The 21,328-nt window shown below is 38.6% G+C and overlaps 2 protein-coding genes across 2 annotated transcripts; both read left to right on the top strand.

Annotated features, from left to right (window-relative positions):
- The first annotated feature begins 2,231 nt into the window (after positions 1–2,231).
- got2b (glutamic-oxaloacetic transaminase 2b, mitochondrial) lies at positions 2,232–11,104 on the top strand. The gene is made up of 10 exons (XM_034116562.1): positions 2,232–2,399; positions 5,364–5,520; positions 6,022–6,150; positions 6,232–6,291; positions 6,369–6,530; positions 7,181–7,285; positions 7,450–7,600; positions 8,479–8,644; positions 8,794–8,944; positions 10,027–11,104. The coding sequence occupies exons 1-10, from the start codon at positions 2,317–2,319 to the stop codon at positions 10,147–10,149; spliced, it is 1,287 nt and encodes a 428-aa protein (XP_033972453.1). The 5' UTR covers positions 2,232–2,316; the 3' UTR covers positions 10,150–11,104.
- An 803-nt stretch (positions 11,105–11,907) lies between these two features.
- Positions 11,908–21,324, top strand: slc38a7 (solute carrier family 38 member 7). The gene is given in 13 exon segments (XM_034116429.1): positions 11,908–11,955; positions 13,462–13,742; positions 13,744–13,884; positions 14,617–14,670; positions 15,539–15,683; positions 16,983–17,127; positions 17,238–17,336; positions 17,496–17,553; positions 17,672–17,786; positions 18,023–18,170; positions 18,698–18,897; positions 18,992–19,043; positions 19,717–21,324. Coding segments are annotated over 12 exon segments (1,377 nt in total). The 5' UTR covers positions 11,908–11,955; positions 13,462–13,625; the 3' UTR covers positions 19,820–21,324.
- The last annotated feature ends 4 nt before the right edge of the window (positions 21,325–21,328 follow it).

Below are 21,328 nucleotides of genomic sequence, written 5' to 3'. Positions count from 1 at the left end.
TGTCCCCACCACTTTTTTAAATGGCCAATTTTGTCGCCTATATTATTTAAGGATTGATTTAACTATTGATTATAAAATCACATTCTTAATCCAAATCTGCAAAGTAACTAAAGGTATTAATGTAGTGGAGTTAAAGTACACGATTTACCTCTAAACTGTAGTGGGTATAAGTACAAAGTAGCAAACAATTGAAGTACACAAGTAACATTGAAGTACCTCAAAATATATAATAAGTACAGTACAAGTTAATCTACTTCGTTACTGATCTGTTTTGCAACCTCAACGTGTATTCTTCAGATACAAACGACCATACTGGAAACCAATTATTAAAAACATTTTTTAATGGACATTCATTCAATTAAATAATAGCAGCAAAAAAATGCTTAAAGTGTACATGTTTTGTTTTATAATAATTGCCATGAGTGGAATACAAAGAAATACAAAAATAGAGGTTGACGCTCTGACGTCAGCGCGTCCTCAGAGCGTCGCATCGTGGTGCTGCCTGGCAACTGGGGCGCAGACAAACAAGCATTAATAGACATTTACAGATCAATTATGAGGTCCACAATAGACTATGGTTGTATAGTGTATGGAGCAGCAGCAAAAACATCGCTTTTAAAAATGTATAGAATACAATATAAAGCATTGCAGCTGTGTATTGGAGCGATAAAGTCATCCCCTATCAATGCAGTTCTGATAGAAGCAGGAGAGACACCTCTGGAGATCAGAAGAGAGAAACTTGCTCTGTCATACTGGGTCAGGGTACAAGGAAGTGGAGAGGAAAATATCACAAACAGAATACTACAGGATTGCTGGGAATATGCAAAGTTCCAGGGGCGTGGGGTTGGCTGGACAAGTAAGGAAAGAACTAGGGCATATGGAGTGGAGACCATCACATTTGCCGAAGCAACCCCATTTAGCAGTGTTCCCCCATGGCTTTTCCCAGAAGCTAACATAGATATGAGTATAGTAGAAAGGAAAAAAGAGTGGCAAATAAATGAAGTGGGAATTAAAACAAGTATGTATCTGAACGAAAAGTACTACAATTACCTAAACATTTACACAGATGGTTCTAAGAACAAGGAAGAGTGTGTTGGAGATGGTATATTATACATCCCAGACTTTAAAATATCGATCTCAAAAAGAGCGTCAGATCAACTTTCAGTGTATACAGCAGAAATGCTGGCTGTAATAATAGGATTACAGTGGGTTGAAGAGGTCAGACCAGATAGGGTGGTGATATGCACAGATTCATTATCCATATTAAAAAGCATACAGTCAACAACAACTGTCAGAGAAGACATTCTCATAGAACTTAATCATAGCCTGTTAAGACTTCACAGAGGCGGTATAGATCTTCAGTTCTGCTGGGTGCCTGCTCATGAGGGGGTGAAAGGGAACGAGTGTGCTGATAAATGAGCAAAAAGTGCACTACAAAAGGATATAACATTACCAGTTCAACTTGGAAAAGGAGAAGGAAAAGCAGTAATTAAGAAAAAAGGGATGGAGATCTGGCAGAAAAGGTGGGAGAAAGACCAGAAAGGCAAAGAGTATCATAAAGTACAAAAGACAATCACAATTACAATTCATATTTATAAAGAAAGAAACAGAAGGGAGGAAATCATGATAGCTAGACTCAGAATAAATCACACAGCATTGAATGGTACGCTGTATATCATGGGAAAAAGTGACAATAGAGTTAAAGAAAATGTAGAACATATCTTATTATATTGTGACATCTATAAAGCTGTTTTAGAGGCAGAGAGGGAATGGAGTGTGGCTGGTATTCTGGGATCAGAAGGAGAAGGAGTAAGAGCTACCAGAAAGGCACTGTTTACCTTTCAGAGTGAAACTGCGGTAGGACAAATAATGTAACATTAGGTCAGGAAAGATCATAGATTTTTATTTTGTTTTGTTTTATTTATTTTATGTTTTTTGTTGATTTATTTATTTTTTGATGAGAACCACAGTGACGCGTCCTAAACCCCGGATGTAAACTCCTTCCGGTTCCTTCGTCAAAAACCAATGCAATTTCTCCATAGAATTTTGGAAAATAGCTCGAAATAAGGTCTGTGTTTGACACAAATCCTATGGAGAAATTGCATTGCTTTTTGTCGAAGGAACCGGAAGTGGTAAAAATGCTAACTTACTTCCGGGTTTTATGATGATTCACACTCATGTACAGTAGGTGGCGGTATGCACCTTTAAAGTTGTTTGCAATCCGCCAAAAACCGAGAGAAGAAGAAGAAGTTGTGCTCCCTGCCCTTCACATCCGTCCACATCCTCTGAGGCTCTGCTCCCTGCCGCAGCTCAATCATGGCCCTGCTCAAGTCAAACAAGGTGATCTACTGTCTGGGGAACATTTCTCCGTCCCTGGGGGTCCTGTCCACCCGCAACAGGTAAACCTCAATAACCCGTTAAAACTGTCAGAGCCAGAGACATATAACACCCGTTGTCTGGGTGAACCCCTCTCACATTAGTGTCACAGCTAGCATTAGCTTGAGCAGCAGACAGGTCGGCGTTCAAAGGTTAACGCTTCTGTCAGCCTTTAAAGTGCTGTATCTCCATCGCTCTGTGATTACTTCAGCCATACTAGCTTGCTAGCTTAGTGAACAGGGGTCACATGATTTTAATAGGCCCCGGTTTGCTGTCTTAGTTTGGCTCCTGTAGCAGTTAATGTTCATGTGTATGTAAACGTTACAGACTCCGGTTTATTGACTCGATAGCCTCATATGTAGGCACACTTTGTGCTAGTCTTCCTCTCCGGTTACCTCTTATTTGACCTCAGAGAAACTTGGTGTTGCTATCGGTTGAGCTGGCTGCTGATGAAAGTCACGTTGGTGTGTGAGCGGTACAAGTTCCTGTTCAGAAGTCCCCCGGTGTATAGGCGAGAAAAACAAACTCAGTTGGGCTTATTTATTTATAATAGAACTTAATTATAATAATATTGCATGCTTTTTTGCTTTGGTTCTGTTTAAAAGCCCCAAAAGATAGGGATTTACACGATCGCGATGGCTTTAGCTGTCAAATCCCACGCACGGTTTGAGCTAAGCGACTTGTCGTAGTTGGAGAAATCGTGCAAGCTGATTGGCTGTCCTGTCCCGCCTATGATCCCTGATTGGTCAATTCCCTGCAACGAAACTGTAAAAGTCACCGATGTCCTTTCAGTGTCTGCTTGGAGGGCAAACCGATTTCTTTATGCATCGATGGTGCAACTCGCATGATATATTTCACATATAGCTTTTGTAAATGTACACAGTTTCATCGGGCGTTTTGTACATGTCTTCGTTCAGCTTCTACTCTTTTATCCCAAAGTGTAACTGGTTTTCGTTTTGCTAGCTAGTGCTATCATATTTCTGTCTGTGGGTGTGTTTAAAGTGTTAGGTTTTTTCTCATACTGTCGTCTCATGCTCAAGCACACCAAATAATACAGACATGTCAATAGGCTTTTCCCCTTTCCACCACCATTACTTTACGGTTTTTTTCTATGTTTGGCCCTTTATATATACAGTCTATGGTTTGGCCTTAACATTACATAATATTGTTTGAATATGGATCCCCATTTAAGATCAGAAATCCTGTTCTGTAACTTCTCAGAAAGGCAATTGATCTGTTGATCAGGGATAACCTCAGTCAATTGATGTTTATAAAGCTCAAAGCTGTTCCAAGGTTCCGTGTGCACACTTGAACCCACAATGATTCTCAGTTGTACAAAATAACTGATTATTTGCCAGCTGGTGCAGGGTATAATAAGGGTATAAAACCAAATTAATAAGTTTCATAATAACAAGTTCCAGTGCAAACCAGAAACTAGGATAGACTATTTGTTAACAAATTATACTAAAAACAAGGACTGATGTACACATTTCCCAAGTTGCTTTTATTATGTGCTTTGTGAAATGTTTTAATTGAGTTTTTCCTGAAATTAATACCTCCCCTGTTTGCACTTAATGTTTAAGTTGTTTAAATTCTGAGCATTGTAAGCTTCAACAAGGTCACTACTGCATACTATTCATGCATTAAACTTGTTTGTCAGGTAACTGAAGTTACTGTCAAATAAACCAGTGTGATCTTTTGTTTGGGGTTTGGAGACTCTTGCCCTTTGCAACATGTTCTGACCTAAATTTAGCTGCAAAGTTTAGTTGGCTTACAAAGTAGAGGAAACCTGAGACAATGTGGGCAGCAATGCAGTAAAGGTCACGCATGCAAAACCCTCATGTATCCAGCTGATGTGTGACAAAATGTTGCTAATTATGCATCTAAAGTATGGTTCTACTCTTCAACAAGAGTTGACAAACCCAGATTTATTTCAAATACCGCTTATTTTCCCCAGACAGAATGAGAATGTTGAATAACCCTGGTCAAATTCATAAGGTTACAGTGATAATACAAGTATTATATTTTTAGCGATCCTTTATGACATTATAAAAGCCAAACATCCAATAGCAATTCAATCTATAGAACTTAATGTGAATTATCATACCTTTTTTATGGATTTTATTTGGTATGTTGTACGTAACAAGTCTAAACTGCATCTAATGCAATTATGCAGCCTGCACCACTGTCATGTGCATAATGAGCTGCAGACTGTCAGTCTGAGGTCAGAGAGCATGGGCTTTTATATCTGATATGCCGCTTACATTTGCTGTCTTTAATTCTGATTTACTTTCTCCTCTCTCTCATCTGGTTTGTTCATAGTCAGGAGTATTTCGTAGCTAAAGAAAAATATAAGTAAAACTGGTTGGAAATGCTAAAAAATTAACAAGCAATTGGCTATATGATGGAACATTTTGAAAAAGCATTGCAAATATTGCCAAGCACGTAGGAAAGGTAACAAAAACTGTTAATAAATCAGCATCCTTGTTTGTCTTTTTATTTGATTAAATTGTGTTTATATTTCTCTCACTATAAGGTGCCTTATTGGGTGTTTATAATGGTAGGAATATTAGTTTGGTGAAAAGGAGAGATTATCTTTGTATGTAAGTACTGTATTAACTGTTAGTCTAGTATTTGGACTCTGGACCCTCTGAATGGATTACAATGTTTGTTTGGTGAAAGCTGTGTCCACTGACCCTGTGTCGTTCATGCGTCTCTAGGTCAGTGTGGTATCCTCAGGTCACATGAGGAGATAAGCTAAAGTATTAAGGTCTGCAGCGTGTTAAAGGAACATGGCTAATACGGCCTTCACATGAGTGTGACCTGTGTCACATTGGGCTGTACAAACTCAAGAAGCAGCTTATTTCATTATCTTGTAAAAATGCATTCATGTGTCTAAAGGAAAAAGCTGTTTATCAGAGCAGTGTGCACAGATAAACTCTGGACTTTAACATGTTTTTGCACATCACTATTCATCTAATTTGCAGCTCATGGTGGGGTGGAGTGCAGATGGGCCCCCCCGATCCCATCCTGGGGGTCAGCGAGGCCTTCAAGAAGGACAGCAACCCCAAGAAGATGAACCTGGGAGTGGGAGCCTACAGGGACGACCAGGGCAAGCCCTTTGTGCTCAGCTGTGTCCGCAAGGTATGACTGTCACCAAGCCTACTAGTGAATCAGCTATTGCTACATTACACACCCAAACACAATGATATATATATTTTTCAATGGACTCCATTTCCTTGATAAAGTCTTATTATGTTAGAATAGTGAACTAAAAGAGAGCCGCGGTGCTCAGATATTCAGGAAGAAGGATTATTTTGATTTTCACGGATGTTTGAAGAGTTAAAGGTCGGTCCGGCTCGGTGTCTTTTTCATTGGTGAATTTTTGCTTTGTCATGCTGAGTTTAGCAGCTGTAGCACCTTTGAGAATCACTTTAGTATTCAATGTGTTTTGGGTGAAACGCACATGTTAATAATCAGAAGAATTTCTGCCTTACCATCATGAGAAAGATTGCGTGCATTATTTTCTTTACAAAATGTCCACAAAATCATGGATTTTTTATGTACAAAGAAGGGATTACCAGTCAAGGAAATTAAAGTCCTTTTGTTTTTTTACACATCTTGATTTTGACTCTTTCCTTCCAGGCCGAGGCGATCATCTCATCCAAACAGATGGATAAGGAGTACCTTGGCATTGGTGGTTTGGGGGAGTTCACCAAGTCCTGCGCCCAACTGGCTTTTGGTAATGATGCTGAGGTCTTGAAAAGCGGCAGGGTAAGTTGAGATGCTAACCAAGGCACATTTAATTAATTTCAAAAAGTCAAAATCAGTGCAGCAAGTCTCTTTTCCCAACAGCACATCACTGTCCAGACCATCTCAGGAACTGGATCTCTGCGCATTGGAGGCGACTTTTTGGTGAGGTCTTTTTATATTGTTCATTAATACGTTTAAGGTGAGACTGGATAACTGACCAGAATGTTATTTTTTTACAGTCTCGCTTCCACGGAGGTCCACGTGATGTGTATCTGCCCAAACCCTCCTGGGGAAACCACACACCCATCTTTAAAGACGCAGGCATGCAGCTCAAGGGGTACAGATACTACGACCCGTCCACCTGTGGCTTCGACTTCGCAGGAGCTCTGGATGACATCTCTGTAAGACTTCAATGATAGACTAGCCAGGGAGGGGGGGGGGGGGATTTTACATAATATTGTTCAGTAATCAACCAAGCCTTAGGCGACAAACAGCATAGTCCCTAGGGAAAATAGTTTGATTAATAGTTCAAGTTTGCATCTTTTAATATGCTCTGAATTAGGAAGTCCATTCCAAACACAACATCAGAGTATTTTTTTTTTTAATGTTGTTCTTGAAGAACTTTTTTGCATTTAACAGCCATCAGAGGAAAATACAAGTTACGCTTTTTTCCCTATTTTCAATTTGAACCATAATATTCTGTATTCATATTTGTCCGAATGAAGTCCTTGAGATGTATCATCGCGCTGTCAAGGGTACCCCAACTGAAGAAAACTAAACACATGGAAAATAGAAAAGGACATGACACAAAAATGAAAAAAAAAAAATCAGTGACACGACAACCAAACAAGCTAAAGAAAAAGACAAAAACATAAACGATGAAGGAACATTGATAGCATTACTGAAGGATACCTTATTGTTTTAATGGTTTAAGATGGGAAAATCTAACTCTTTTAAATAAGCAAAATGTTGGCAGCTGAGGCTGAAAAAAAAAGTCCACTACTGTATATGAGGTTTTGTAATTGACCAAAACAGTTTTGTTATGTCACAGAAAATCCCAGAGCAGAGTGTGATCATGCTGCACGCGTGCGCCCACAACCCCACCGGTGTGGACCCCAAACCTGAGCAGTGGAAGGAGATCTCTGACATTGTGAAGGTGAGTCTGCATCCTGTTGGCAAAGCTCTGTAAAACCTTTGCAAACACGTTATCTGAAAATCAGAAGGTCTTGACAGTTCAAAAGCCGAGATGATAAGCACTGTGTGTTATCTAGCTGTAAATTATTATGAACTTGTTATCTCTCTTTCTTTCTCACCCTATAGAAAAGGAACCTGCTGGTGTTCTTCGACATGGCCTATCAGGGCTTCGCCAGCGGAGACATCAATCGTGATGCCTGGGCTGTGCGCTACTTCGTCGAGCAGGGCCACAACATCCTGCTGTCCCAGTCCTTCGCCAAGAACATGGGGCTCTACGGTCAGTCAGGGTTCACTATGGGCTCTTTAAAAAACAACAAAGACACACAGATAACACTACAGCAATGAGATATGTATCATTATGTAAGAATTAAAATTGGCATCAGTAATTTTCCGTTTGGTTCTGTTACCATTTTGGCCAAACTGCAGGATCTATTGAAAAGAGAGTTTCATTTAATTCAAATTCTTCTGTGAAGTTTTGTAAAGTGCCTGTCGGAGAATGGAAAATCTACATAGAGAGTTATAAGGTGAACTGAAGCTTGTGTTTTACCAACACCCAGTGGTACAAAGTAGTTAGTGAAACATGATTTATTGAAATAGGCATTAAGACTTTCCAAAGGCTGAATATATATATATTGTATAATGTTAGACAGATTTGTCTCTTTTCCATATGGCCTAAAGCTGTCATGTAGTAAACAGTCATTATTATGAATAGATCTTTTGGACTCGGTTGGTTTCTTCACAAAAACAAGTCCTAGCTTTATCTTGCCTTATTAAATCACATTCACAGTGAAAATCATTTAGATAAAAAGACTGAAACAGTAATTACATGTTTCATATTTTACAAACAGGGCAACATTTGTCTATTTTGGCCTACTGTTCTGTGACTGTTGTTTGTAACCTCAAACCTAATTTATAAAATAAAATATTGATACAAAATACAATATATTGGTTGCAAACGTACAGTAAAAATAGAGATGTAGTGAGTCTATCATCATATGTTGCCTTTTTGCCCTTTTTATCGCGGCTCCTCGTGATTACTGAATTAAATCATCATTATTAGCCAATTAAAACAGTTGTCGTATTTCTCTCACATGTTGGTCAGACTCACTGTAAACCGCTTTGTTTAACACTTAACCTGCATGTTGATATTCGCAGGTGAGCGTGTGGGCGGCTTCACGGTGGTGTGTAAAGACGCAGAGGAGGCAAAGAGGGTCGAGTCTCAACTTAAGATCCTCATCAGACCCATTTACTCCAACCCACCCATGAACGGAGCCAGAATCGCAGCAACCATTCTCAACACACCCGATCTCTACTCAGTCTGGTATGTGCTTATAGATGCATATATACACACCATATTATCTGAACAGAGTACTTTGGATGTGTGTTAGAAAACACTTCAAGTCTCTCTTTCATATTCTGTTCATGATACATCCTAATATGTATTTCCTGATTTGACTTTGTTCATCCCAGGCTGGGTGAGGTCAAAGAAATGGCTGAGCGCATCATTAGGATGAGAGAAGAGCTGGCGGCCGGTCTGAAGAAGGAGGGCTCCTCCAAGAACTGGCAGCACGTCATTGATCAGATCGGGATGTTCTGCTTCACTGGACTCAAACCTGAACAGGTACACACATGCACATCTCGTTTGCTTTTGAGCATTGACAATAAAGAAGGAAAGAGACATTTCTTCATTTAAATGTACTTTATAAATTGAGGCCATACAACAAAAGCTAAGGAAAAGTTTCACAGTTTGGAAAACAATTTTTTTGTGTTGATACTATACATACACATTTTATTTAGGACTTGCGATATTAAGTAGGCAAATTAACTCAAACACGTCATGTTACAATTATTTTGCTGCTTGCTACAAAAGGAAAACTTGCGCGGCTCTCATGTCAGGGGTACTTGAGTGAGTGACAGCAAACCACCAATCACAATCAAATCTCCAAAGCAAACGGACCCGGTGATTTAAAGGTAAAAACACTGAATAAAGTATTTTCATGTGTTTCTCCAGGGCAGTTTGGCGCTGCTACAGTAACCGAGCTAGCTCAGCTTGTTGCTCTGATAATTTAAGATCCAGACGTCCGTGACTAAAATCCTTCATCCGGTTAAATATACTTAAAAGAATACCAATTGTATAGCATTAAAGTTCAAGAAAGGATGGTTTGTGGGGAAAAAAACGGTCTTTTCTTCAATTCCTGTATGTTTTCATATCGCAATATATATCGCAGGGGGGAAAAAAATCGCAATGTCAGTTTTTTCCAATATCGTGCAGCCCTAACGAGCACCCACAACATATTAATATACAGACTTTAATATCTCGAGCCGTGTTCAACTTGTTAAAATCCAATGTAATGGTCAGGGACTACTTTGTGTCCAGCGATAATTAATCACCCTGGTGTACAAAAATGCCAATGAGTTTTTCTTCTGGTCAACCTCTACTAGGTCATACATTTAAAAATATTAAAAATATCTTAATACCATATAAATACCATAACTACGCAAAAACTATTTATGACTTCAATCTTATGAATTTGTTTAAATGTGTGCCTGCTATTCTTTTCAGATCTACTTTCACTCCAGTACCTTGTTAAAGGTCGATCAGACATCTATACAATGAGAGGACAAAGTGTAGTGGGGATATTTGATGCTAAATTACTGGCATGTGGATTTTGAGTTGAGTGTGTCCATTTATTTGTCCCGCAGGTTGAGCGCCTGACGAAGGACTTTTCCGTGTACATGACCAAGGATGGCCGAATCTCCATGGCAGGCGTGACCTCTGGGAACGTGGGCTACCTGGCTCAGGGGATCCATGCCGTCACCAAGTAGAGTGGATCCTGCTGGCAGAGCTATGAAATCAAAGCAGCAGCGTGATCGAGGAGCTTAATGCGTCACTTATTCTTTGTCTCCTCAATTCCACCTTTTAGAAAAGAGCACTTTGTTTAGGCATTTTCTTGATCGGATTTCATCATGAGTTTAACTTGGAAACTGATGTCAAACGCATTTCGATTTTTTGTTGATGGTTTACATTTCACCAAACTGGCTCCCCTGCTAAATTGTAACTGACATGTTTTCTCCCTGACGGATAATCTTATTTATTATCTGGAATCAACTCTTGGCTGTGCATTATTGTGCTCCTCTGTGTGCCGTTCATCTGCTTTTGGCCCACTCACAATAAAACATCCAGAATCGGGGTAATGTTAGACTGTGCACTATTGAAGTCTATGAATATGTGAGTTTTTCTTCTTTCTTTGTTTTGTCTTAATTCTAATAGTGGCATTTTAGCACTTTATAAGTTGTAAGGCACTGTTTGCGTTTCCAGATTAGGCTGATCTGTATTGGTCCATCTGAACTAATCAATCATCCAGTAATGTCCTCATTATCTGTCTTTGGAATTTCCCTTACCATCTCCCTTGTAATTTGTACTTTTCCAGAGGGTTTTGTGAATTTTTATTTTGGTTTCGATAGTTGGTGGTAACAACAGTTTCTCAGTCAGTCCTTTTTGAACCCCTTAAATAAAAAAACAAGCACACAAGCCAGTTTTAATTTCAATCATGGAGGCTTTGTATTTGTCACAAATGTCTCTATGTGTTGTTAATAAAGATGAGTGGGGTGTGTTATGGAGTAAAGAAATATATTCATGCTGCTCATTCACTCAGACATTATGGTGTACAGTGTATGAATCTGTTCATCTTGTTCATCAATGTTTTGCATTCTGTCAGAATATAATGGATCACTGGACATGTACCTATTGAACAAACAATAAATGATTATAGAGAAGTGATCTGTCCTAATCTGTGACTTTTTTTAAATATAACGTCTTGCTCATCTCAGTTGATAGGTTTACATATCCAACACATATACCGTACTAGGTATCCATTCAGATGTCTCCTATCTTAACAATGTCCTGTGTAATGATAATGTGTTAGTTTTCTTCCTCTTGTTTGTCACTGTAAGGTGTTCGAAAGATTATATATTGATTACAGTGGTGTACTAAGGTTCCTCTGATATTGAACTGTAGGCCCCTTAAACTTTGACACAGTTCCCGTTGTCAGTTGTTGTCCTTATGTCTTTTAAAATAGAAAGAGTATGATTTACTTACAAATTATTAATAATTTCTCATCAAGACTTTCACTGTAATCTTATTGCGACCCTGCATATTTGTGGTGTTTAGAACTATGCTTATACTAAAAATGGGTATCCCACATAAAATTTGATATTTATTGTATTTGAATGTTTAGATTAGATGCTATAGGATTTATATGATAGGATTTAGATGTCTTTAATGGCTAAAGAATAGGGAAAAACTATGTTTGATAGGCTTTAACAATGTGATTCATCTAGCTTTATCCCACAAGCCACTGATAAAATGTGTGTATTGTGTGTGTATGGGTTATTTAGCATTTAACCAATTACGTTAAAACTCCACATGAAATGTGATATTCATAAAAAGATTGCACTTTAAATGGAAAATAAGTAATAAATCCAAAAATAAAGAGAACTACAATACCCACAATTCTTAGCGTCACGCCCCACGATTCCAGTCACGTGATGCAGTGTCACGTGTTCCTCTGCATTCTACGGGCAGCAAAACAGTCAGACGCTCAGTCACCGGGAGGCTTCTCCACACTCAAGGTACTGTTCCTTATTATCAGCTTTTTATCTTCTACACTTTACTAAACAGCTGGGGAATAACAGCGATTGTAAATGATATTTAGATGTTTAAATGTGTAGAACTGTTTGATGAAAAAAATACTTACATTTGTTGTTTTAGTCAGCTATGTGAAACGTTAGCTAGCTATTGTGGTACATGAGTAACAAAGGTGTTGACTGCGTTGACAGATGTTATTGTTACCTTATTGAAAAGAAAAGCATAATCTAATCACATTAAAAGGTGTGGTGTTTGACCAGATTTTTGTTTGGGTTGCTGAAGGAGAAGCTAAATTAGCAGCAAATGAAATTAAGGTCAGCTGGACATCATCTGCAGCCTCTCTTGTTTCAAGTAATGTTAGTTTCATTAGCTATTAGTTTTTAATAGCAGTTTATGTACATATAGTTTAGTTGTTGATGGATGTAATGTGAGATCCAGCCTTCATTCTTCAACATGGTTGTATTTTAGATGTATCTGTATGATCGCAGGATATTTCACTCAATACAGTCAAATGTGAAGGAAGTATTCAGATGTTTTACAGGTGTTTTGAATGACTTTACTTTCTGTTGTGCAGCTTGTGAGTTCATATTTTTTAATAATCTAAAGTAACACGTAATTTAAGTTATCAAATGAATGCATTAAAGTTAAAATATAACTTAATCTGAGATGTAGTAGAGTAGAAGTAGAATGTTGCCAAATATTTAAATACTAAAGTAAAGGAAAAGTACCTACAATTTTTACTTGAGTAAGCAATGGTTTCAATGTTATGTGTCAGAGTCCTAAAAACTAAAACAACTTAAACCAAACCCAAGTAAACCACTTGTATCTAGTTTTATCTCATTTTATGAAAAGCTTTGTTATATTTGTTAGACTCTACAAAGATGCTTTATATCAGCATTGACAGCCTACATTAATGGGAAATATTGGTTTAGTGGCTTGACCTGTGTCAGTACCTGGTGTGCAGTGGTCAGATGATGTTACTGTTACTGGAAAGCTAGCATGCTCTTGATTGACTGAAGGTTTGCATTCCTCACACAGGAAGATGTTCTGCATTAGGTCCCAGAGTACTTCCTTGTTTGTTAGCAGGAAATAAGGTTTAGGAAATGGCTCATCAACACTTAGCAGTAGTGGTTAAAAGCTCCAAAGGGATGGAACCAAAGATAGCGTTGGCCAATTGTATGCACGTTTCTTGTAAACCAAATACGTTACAGGCAACTATTTAGAACTATTATGAAATAGCCTACAGTTTTTCACCAATGAGCAAAACAGATACCTTGCTTGGGAACTGATGTTTCTTCCAAAAATACAGAGAACAAGTGCTGTGTTAAAAGTGACTTGTGCATGGATTTATTCACAGTAACTTAAAACAGTAAATAGACTAAATACTTGTTTACATTGACCTAAATGTTGATATGATAACAGCCCTGTGCATGTTAAGTTCCTTTTTTGCTAATGCAAGTATCTCTAAATGCAATTCTATCTCATTACAGATAGCTAAATGGTTCCATCATCATACTGATACTGGTGAAAGACTTGAGAAACATCAGCTGCCTCCTGACTGTGGTGGGACTTCATCAACATTTCCTCACTGGGATCGAGAGAGGTGGAGACAGCAGTGTGAGGCTCGGCAGGTCGAGCTACAGCCCGGTAACTCATGGCGATCAACACAGACGTTGAGGACTGGGCCGGGGTTGGGAGCCATGACTCTGGAGAGCGAGCCTGGCTCCTGCAGAGCCCCAGCGTGGAATCGGTCCGGCATCTTGAGACGGAGAGCCGGGGGGGGCGGCGGCGGCGTGTCGTCCTGGGCAGCGGTCTTCATCGTAGTGAACGCAGCACTGGGAGCAGGTCTACTAAATTTCCCCGCAGCCTTCAATATGGCAGGAGGAGTGACTGCAGGAGTTATTCTCCAAATGGTGAGGAGATCCCAGTGACAAGTGTAATACTGTGGTTACCTTTTACTAAGGCAACCTATCATTCTGTTCATGATTTAGTGTGTAAAAGGTTTCAAACTATGACTAATCAGACATTACATTTCTGTGCCGAGTGAGACTAAAAAAATGTCTATGTTATTACAGTTATTGGTATTTATCTAGACTCCCTCGTCTCTCTGACCCAGGGGCCTTTTTTAGATTTTCAGGTAAAAGAATCCCTTAACTGAAAGATAGACGAAGCAGGGACCCCCTACAACATTTGTATACAATTACATTTCATATAACTTGGCCTTTAACAACAGTCACATGTATAATGCTACAATACTAAGCTATTAAATAATAATACAAAGCCATTACTTTTCCAATGGATAGTTGTCACACAGTATTTTGACATAGGCCAGCTAGCACACTTAATTGCATTAATGAAATTGAAATGTTGGATTTGTGTTACTCTAATGCTTTTTTTAAGAGATCAATTATAAATTGAAATGATTTGGCTGTCCCTTGACCCGCCGTTAAAGACCCATGGATTAATCGATTAGTCAACCTATTGTTGCAGCTCTAGTGCTGGCACACAGCATTTAAAAACTAGTTTGAAACCCAATTAGGGTTAATAACGGCTGACTTTTTTTGTTCTTGTGTCCAACGTAAAACTGCCTATATGGGAAATAAAAATGGGAACTATAACGTTTCCCTTCGTGTTTCTTGTTTCAGTTTATGCTGATCTTCATAATCAGTGGATTGGTGATCCTGGGCTACTGCTGCCAGGTACGTGTCCCTCAATACTGTCCGATGTATTTCCAATTCTCACTCTTCCACTTGTCTTACTTTCATTTTAAACCACTGTTAATATGAATACTTTTCAATCACATGTTTTGTTTCTTCTATAGTAGCCTTGTTTAATAATTCTGTTCTGTGATAGTATTCCTGATCATAAGAAGTGCATTGCACAACATCCCAGACTTTCACTTCCTGTTGGCTCAGATTTTTGCTTACATGTTAAAACGCAAAGGAGATTTTTGTCAGTTAAACAAAGTCTGACCAAGATACTCCTGCTGAGTTTTGCTCTAAAATACAAAAAACAGTACATTCAGCAGCACAGTGAACTTTGTTTTAAAGCACGTGCCACCATTACAATTGCTGATGTCATGAGTATGGGTGACTACTCAGCAGCCTGAAACCTTCTTTATAACCATGCCTTAAACTGAAGTCAGCTGTGAGGCTCCTGCTGCAGGCTAAATTGTAGGTATCTGCTGGGAATATCATATAAAGGGAAAATCCCGTAGGACAAATAGCCCAGTAACTGTTATCCCTTTTTATATTTATATTTGCTTCAAACTTGTCACACTGTGTCAAAGAAAATAAGACAAAGCTAACGTGGGCACATGAATAAGTATCTCAATGGCAGAGTTCTGAATGATACCGGTTGCGTTTAAACAGCGCTTGGGAATATTTTATTGACTCATCATTGCATTAAATCCCCAGCCTGCCTAAAAACATTGTTGGCTCAGCAAGGGCATCCCCTCAAGGCCTCACTTTATCCAAATGGGTATTTTTAGACTATTACTGCACCATCAGCTCAAGCTATGCATTTACTGCTGAGTCCACTTTCTAAAGATGTGTCTGTTGTCTTCAGGTGAGCAACGAAAGCACCTATCAGGAGGTTGTCAGAGCCACTTGTGGGAAATTCACAGGGATCTTATGTGAAGTAGCCATTGCCATCTACACCTTTGGGACCTGTATTGCTTTCTTTATTGTCATTGGAGACCAGCTGGATCGCTGTAAGTATAAGTACACTGATAACTGAATAACTGCCACCATATTTATGTCTCATTTTATCAGACCGGTCAGACAATCTTTGATCTTTAACCTCTAACGGTTAAAAAATTCAATTTCTCTGAGCCTTGTCTTAATGTAATGATGTTCTTACAGTCGCATGCACTTTGTCCTACTTTTAGCTGACCTCTCCGGTATCCAGTAGTGTGAATCTGTGCCATCATTGATAAGGGCAAAGAACATCAAGGATGACACCACTCAGAAAATGTGACCCTCTCTCAGACTTCCTTGCACTCAGACGCTGACAGTGAATAAATCCTACTTCTGCCTGTTTCTGAAAAAACCTGTGACCTTCCCCCTCTTTTTTCATGTATTAATGGAGTGGTTGTGACTTTAATTATCCACTTGGCTAAATGTTTGCCATGTGCACTGCAGTTAACATTTAAATCCACCGAGGCACTCATTGCTCTAACAGTGCAGCGTCATTGTATGCAAACAATTCCGACATTTTAAAATGTATGTGGGTCAAGGAGTAGATAGAATGCAGTTGACTGAGCCCTGCTCTGAATTCAGCTCATATCATTGTAATGAAAACAAACACTGAGAAAAATATATGTTTATATTGATAAATTACGTTACAATTATCACCAGACTGTCTTTACGTTCCTGGTTGTATACAGAGCTGTAATAATAATAATAATAATAATCTTTATTTGTATAGCACCTTTCATGCACAAAGCAGCCCAACGTGCTTTACAGAAAACGTAACAAGAATATTAAAATACTATTAAAATCAATACAGAGCAAGATAAAATATCTACAGTGATAATATGTTAAAATAAACAATTCAAAAAATAAATTTTTTTTTTTTTAAATAAAAGCAAAACAGAAAATAAATACAGTAAAACATGGACAATGATACTAGTGACAATTGAAAGTTAATAAAAGCCATATTAAAAAGATTTAAGGTTAAGGTTTTTAATTTGCTTTTAAACATTTCAAGGGAGTTTGCTGTTCTAAGATCCACTGTAAAGAAAGTATCCGCTTCTGTAACTTGTTTTGCTGTCTTCATGAGGCCCTGTTTGAATTTTTGAAATTGTAACGCCTTCTCGCCAGCTTGTCCTAAATGCAGGTATCCCAGCATGCTTTGTGAAGCAATCAGTCGCACCCCCATACACAATGAATGGGAGCAAATTGTGTTGCAACTCTGATTGCGTACAGTAGACCTGCACTGTGATCTAGCATTTGCTTCCTGTTTCCGTCTGTCTTTCTCAAGTTTAACATACGTCCTGTTTCTGTTGCAGTGGTGGCTGCAGTGGTTCATGACAAAGATGGCTCAGTCAGCAGCGCCTGGTACACTGATCGTAAATTCACCATCTCTGTTACTGCAGTCCTCATTATTCTCCCTCTCTCCATCCCCAAAGAGATTGGCTTCCAGAAGTATGCCAGGTACAAAATGTTGTGTCTCTTGTTTTCTCACCAAGGATTAGAATGAGATAATGTTTTCTCACCTTTACCCTGCACGATAATCATGTCTGAGTTGTTGCTCTTCATCGTAGTGCGCTCAGTGTGATGGGGACCTGGTATGTGACCATCGTGGTCATCATCAAGTACATCTGGCCGGATAAAGCGGCGATCCCAGTCTACGTTCCCACCAGGTAGGCGCTACACACACTTCATCCCGCTGCGCTAATTCTATGCAGCTAACGGCTCTTTCAGAACTTTTTACTAATCGTTTTACCACTGTCCAACAAGAAACATCTTCATCCTCGTCTTCATGCTTTGCTTGAGTTGCTAAATTGTTGTGTTTGTTACAGTTCTTCTTCCTGGACTGCAGTTTTCAATGCAATGCCCACCATATGCTTTGGCTTCCAGGTATACCTTCATTTGCTTTCATTTGAAATCTTTGAACTAAATGCCTGTCTTTCAAAGAGAGTCTGAAAATGTTGAATTCTTTTGGTATCATCTTAATCATCCTGCTCTCTCTCTTCAGTGCCACGTCAGCTGTGTGCCGGTGTTCAACAGCATGAGCAAGAAGGCGATCAAACCGTGGGGAGTCGTGGTCACTTTTAGCATGATCATCTGCCTCTTCGTCTACACAGGAACAGGTACTGTCAATGTGTGCAATTATTACTCGAAAATGTATTGCAATGATGTTATTTTGATTATATTATATAGTCAAAGTAAATTATTTATTACAATGAAATGCCTATTTAAAAAAATCCTACTTTGAAACAGACGGATCATTTATTTGTTTTGTTGTCACATGGATTATAGAGTCTTAATGTATTTTAATGTCGGTCAGTATGTCGGTATTTAATAACCTCTTGTTGTGTTTGTTCAGGTGTCTGTGGCTTCCTGACGTTTGGCTCTAACGTCAATCAGGATGTGTTGATGTCGTATCCTTCAGACGATATTGCAGTGGCCATCGCAAGAGCTTTTATAGTCATCTGTGTCATCACCTCCTACCCCATTTTACACTTCTGTGGCAGGTAAGAACCAGCTAATCCAGAAATATCCAGCATACTGTCAGTCACTTTGGCTTAGATTGTGTTTGTAAAATGACAAGTTGTTATTCAAATGTGTAGCTTTTTTGTACTGTGTAAAATAACAAAGTATGACATACTAAACGTACGAAAAGTAAAAGTACTCATGCTGATTATACTTATTAATGCATTAGTTAGGCCTGCACATAACTTTCATGTTGCAATTGGAATTCAATTTAATATTTTGTATTTATCTGAATCCTGAAAGTAACTGACTGAAGCAAAGATTGTAATACTCTACATTTGCCCATGAGGTGAAGTGGAAAGTGGAAAGTTGATAGAAAAAATAAAATAATAATAACTACAGCTTGATGTTACCCTAAACATGCCATAATGATCGGGATCGGCTGCATACAGTCAGATGGACAGATTTCATAGAGAGCCTTGTCTTTGGACCAGTACCTGGTGTCAGATCATTACGCTGCAGTTAATGCATCGTTTCCTCACCGCTCTGTGATAATGTGTCCTCTCAGGGCCGTCATTGAGGGGCTTTGGCTGCGTTTCCAAGGTGAGCAGGTGGAGTTGTGTGTGCGTCGCGAGCAGAGGCGGAGGATCCTGCAGACGCTGGTGTGGTTCACCATCACCCTCACCCTCGCACTCTTCATCCCGGATATTGGTCGGGTGATCTCTCTGATCGGGGGATTGGCTGCCTGCTTCATCTTTGTCTTCCCAGGTAACACTTTCACTCTTCGTTTGCAAGGTTCCCAATCTGTGCGATATTTTAATGTCACACTAATGTATATTCGTTTTTATCTTTTGCTCAACAGGTTTGTGTTTGATGCAAGCCAAGCTGTCAGAGACAGACAGCCGAACTACAAGGTGAGAGGCTGATTCTTGTTGGATGTATTTCAGTTTTATTGGAACTAGATTACATTCACTGTGAAGCAACAAGGTCCCTGTATCTAACTTCAAAACGGGCCTCAGTATTGGGACTTTGGTTCTTTAACCAGACTTGCTCTGCTGCCGTTTGCTGCTATAATTTAAGAATAATATTATTGTTCTCACTAGGATTATTGAAGTGTAATTTAAAGATGCAGTATCACACTTTTGCCATTATAGTCCAGAAAATATACAGTTTAAAACAACTACTAGTTCAAACAGTTTAAAAACGGCAGTTAGAGGCAAAGCATTTGTAGAACCCACACATTGTTTAAAAATAAGTTGTAGTGTAACGTCACCATTTATTGACGTAATATCGTAATACTGTTGGATGTGCATACATTTTTCCTTAAAATGAAAATACGTATAGTCTTAAAATAATAGTTTTATCCATACTAATAGCACAAATCCTACAGAGATGTCAGTATATGACGGTAGTGCATGAGATTCAGAAAATATGTTTTAATTAAGTCAGCAACTGCAGCTTCAAGCTTCAGGTATGATTTTTGAATGCATGACTTTTGCTCATCGTGGCATATTAGCTGTTTATTTCAGTAAATGAAATTATTTCCCCATGAGGACTTTTCTTAAATGTCGGTCTTTCTCGTTACAGCTGGCATGGAATGGTGGTCTTCGGTATTATAATGGTTACGATTGGAACCTTCATCTTCGGCCTCACCACGACAAACTCCATCTACCAGGACATCATCAGCTAAGAGGAGCAGTTTTATTGGAGCCAGCTGTGTCAAAGACAGAGGGGCCTCAGTCCTGTGCTGCTATTTCTGAACTACGATGGAGAGAAGCATCTCACGACACTCATTTAAAAAAAAATTCCTCCGGCATTTCACATCTCTGCTCCACACTGAGTAAAAGCCCCACAGATCTTTACTCAGTCAGGTAGTACTCGGAGACATCCTGCAATGCCAAATGACTTCAGACACTTTTATTTGATGTACAGTTTAAAGTGCATGTTTTATGTTTTTATGATGGTTGGAAACCGTTTGTGGCGGTTTAGTGGCTCCCTGTACGTCCTGAGGGACTTTATATAAAGGGGTCTTACAATCAAATTGATTTTAATAATGAAATTGTACCAATTTATGTATTTTAACTTGCATGTCTTCATGTTTCTTATCTAAAATATTGACATGTTGTGGTTCTCAGATCAAATACAGTTCCACACTTTATAGTGCTGCTGCTATTTCCCACAAAAGAATTTAGTTTCTTCCCCAATAAAAGTTTTGACTGGGTGCAGACGAAAGTACACAAACATTGAGTGGTGTGAAAACTGCAGGCCAGCTCTTTTCAAATCTTTGTGTAAACATTCAATACCTCTAAATGAGTTGAAAAATAATACATTTAGGAAAGCATGAGTTTTGTTTCTTATATTAGAATTACTAATGATTTTATAATTGGCTTTGAGGTGAAACTGTAAGTCAGCAGGTCTTAAACAGTCATGCTGATGAAAACCCAAACTCTTTCTGTATGCAAAAAATGATACTAAGAACTCAATTTGTACACTATTTACAGAAAAGTGACTCAGGCACACTGATAATTTACTTGAATCTGTTCATGCTGAAGACTAAGTTTTTTTTTAACCTCAAACCAATGTGAGCTTTCTTTTATTACCAAATGTTCAAGACTTGACGCTAATATGATATTCATTAAACAATTGAGAACAGTTATTTAAACTGCTGGTCATTTTGGGTATGTTAATGCAAGTGAGATTTGAAAACTTTCAGTTTGTACTTTTTATGAAACCCAGCCATACTGTTTGTGGAAAAGGGAGTTACATTAAGGGATTCTTTTTTTGTCAATGGTAGAATACATTTACTATGTACACACTAATGAAGGTAAGGAAACTAGTTAAAACAATGCCATCTGCCACCAGTAGGAGAACTTGAATGTGTAGTTATTGCTGGGATTTTAATTGTTTTTATGATTTGGTGTTCAGTGTCAACATGTTTTTCCAATCATTTTGGTGCTGCAAACTAGTTTTTACTCTTGTCAGGTGCATTTATGATTTCTGTTACTGTTTTACCATGGATGTCGTTTTTTTCCCCCTTCCAAGTCATTTAGTTCAGAAATCAAGTCGAATGTTTTCTCATACAGAGAATTGACGCAAACAAAGTTAATTGAATGTTTTAATGTGTATACTGAACAGAGCTACCTGTGATATCCCAATTAAAACAGTCAGGGTATGTGAATAAAAGCTGACAATACACATC

Source organism: Trematomus bernacchii, unplaced genomic scaffold (genome assembly GCF_902827165.1).
Source record: "Trematomus bernacchii unplaced genomic scaffold, fTreBer1.1, whole genome shotgun sequence".
NCBI lineage: Eukaryota > Metazoa > Chordata > Actinopteri > Perciformes > Nototheniidae > Trematomus > Trematomus bernacchii.
The sequence above is the reverse complement of the archived record's forward strand: the minus strand, read 5'-3'. Positions and strand labels throughout refer to the sequence as shown.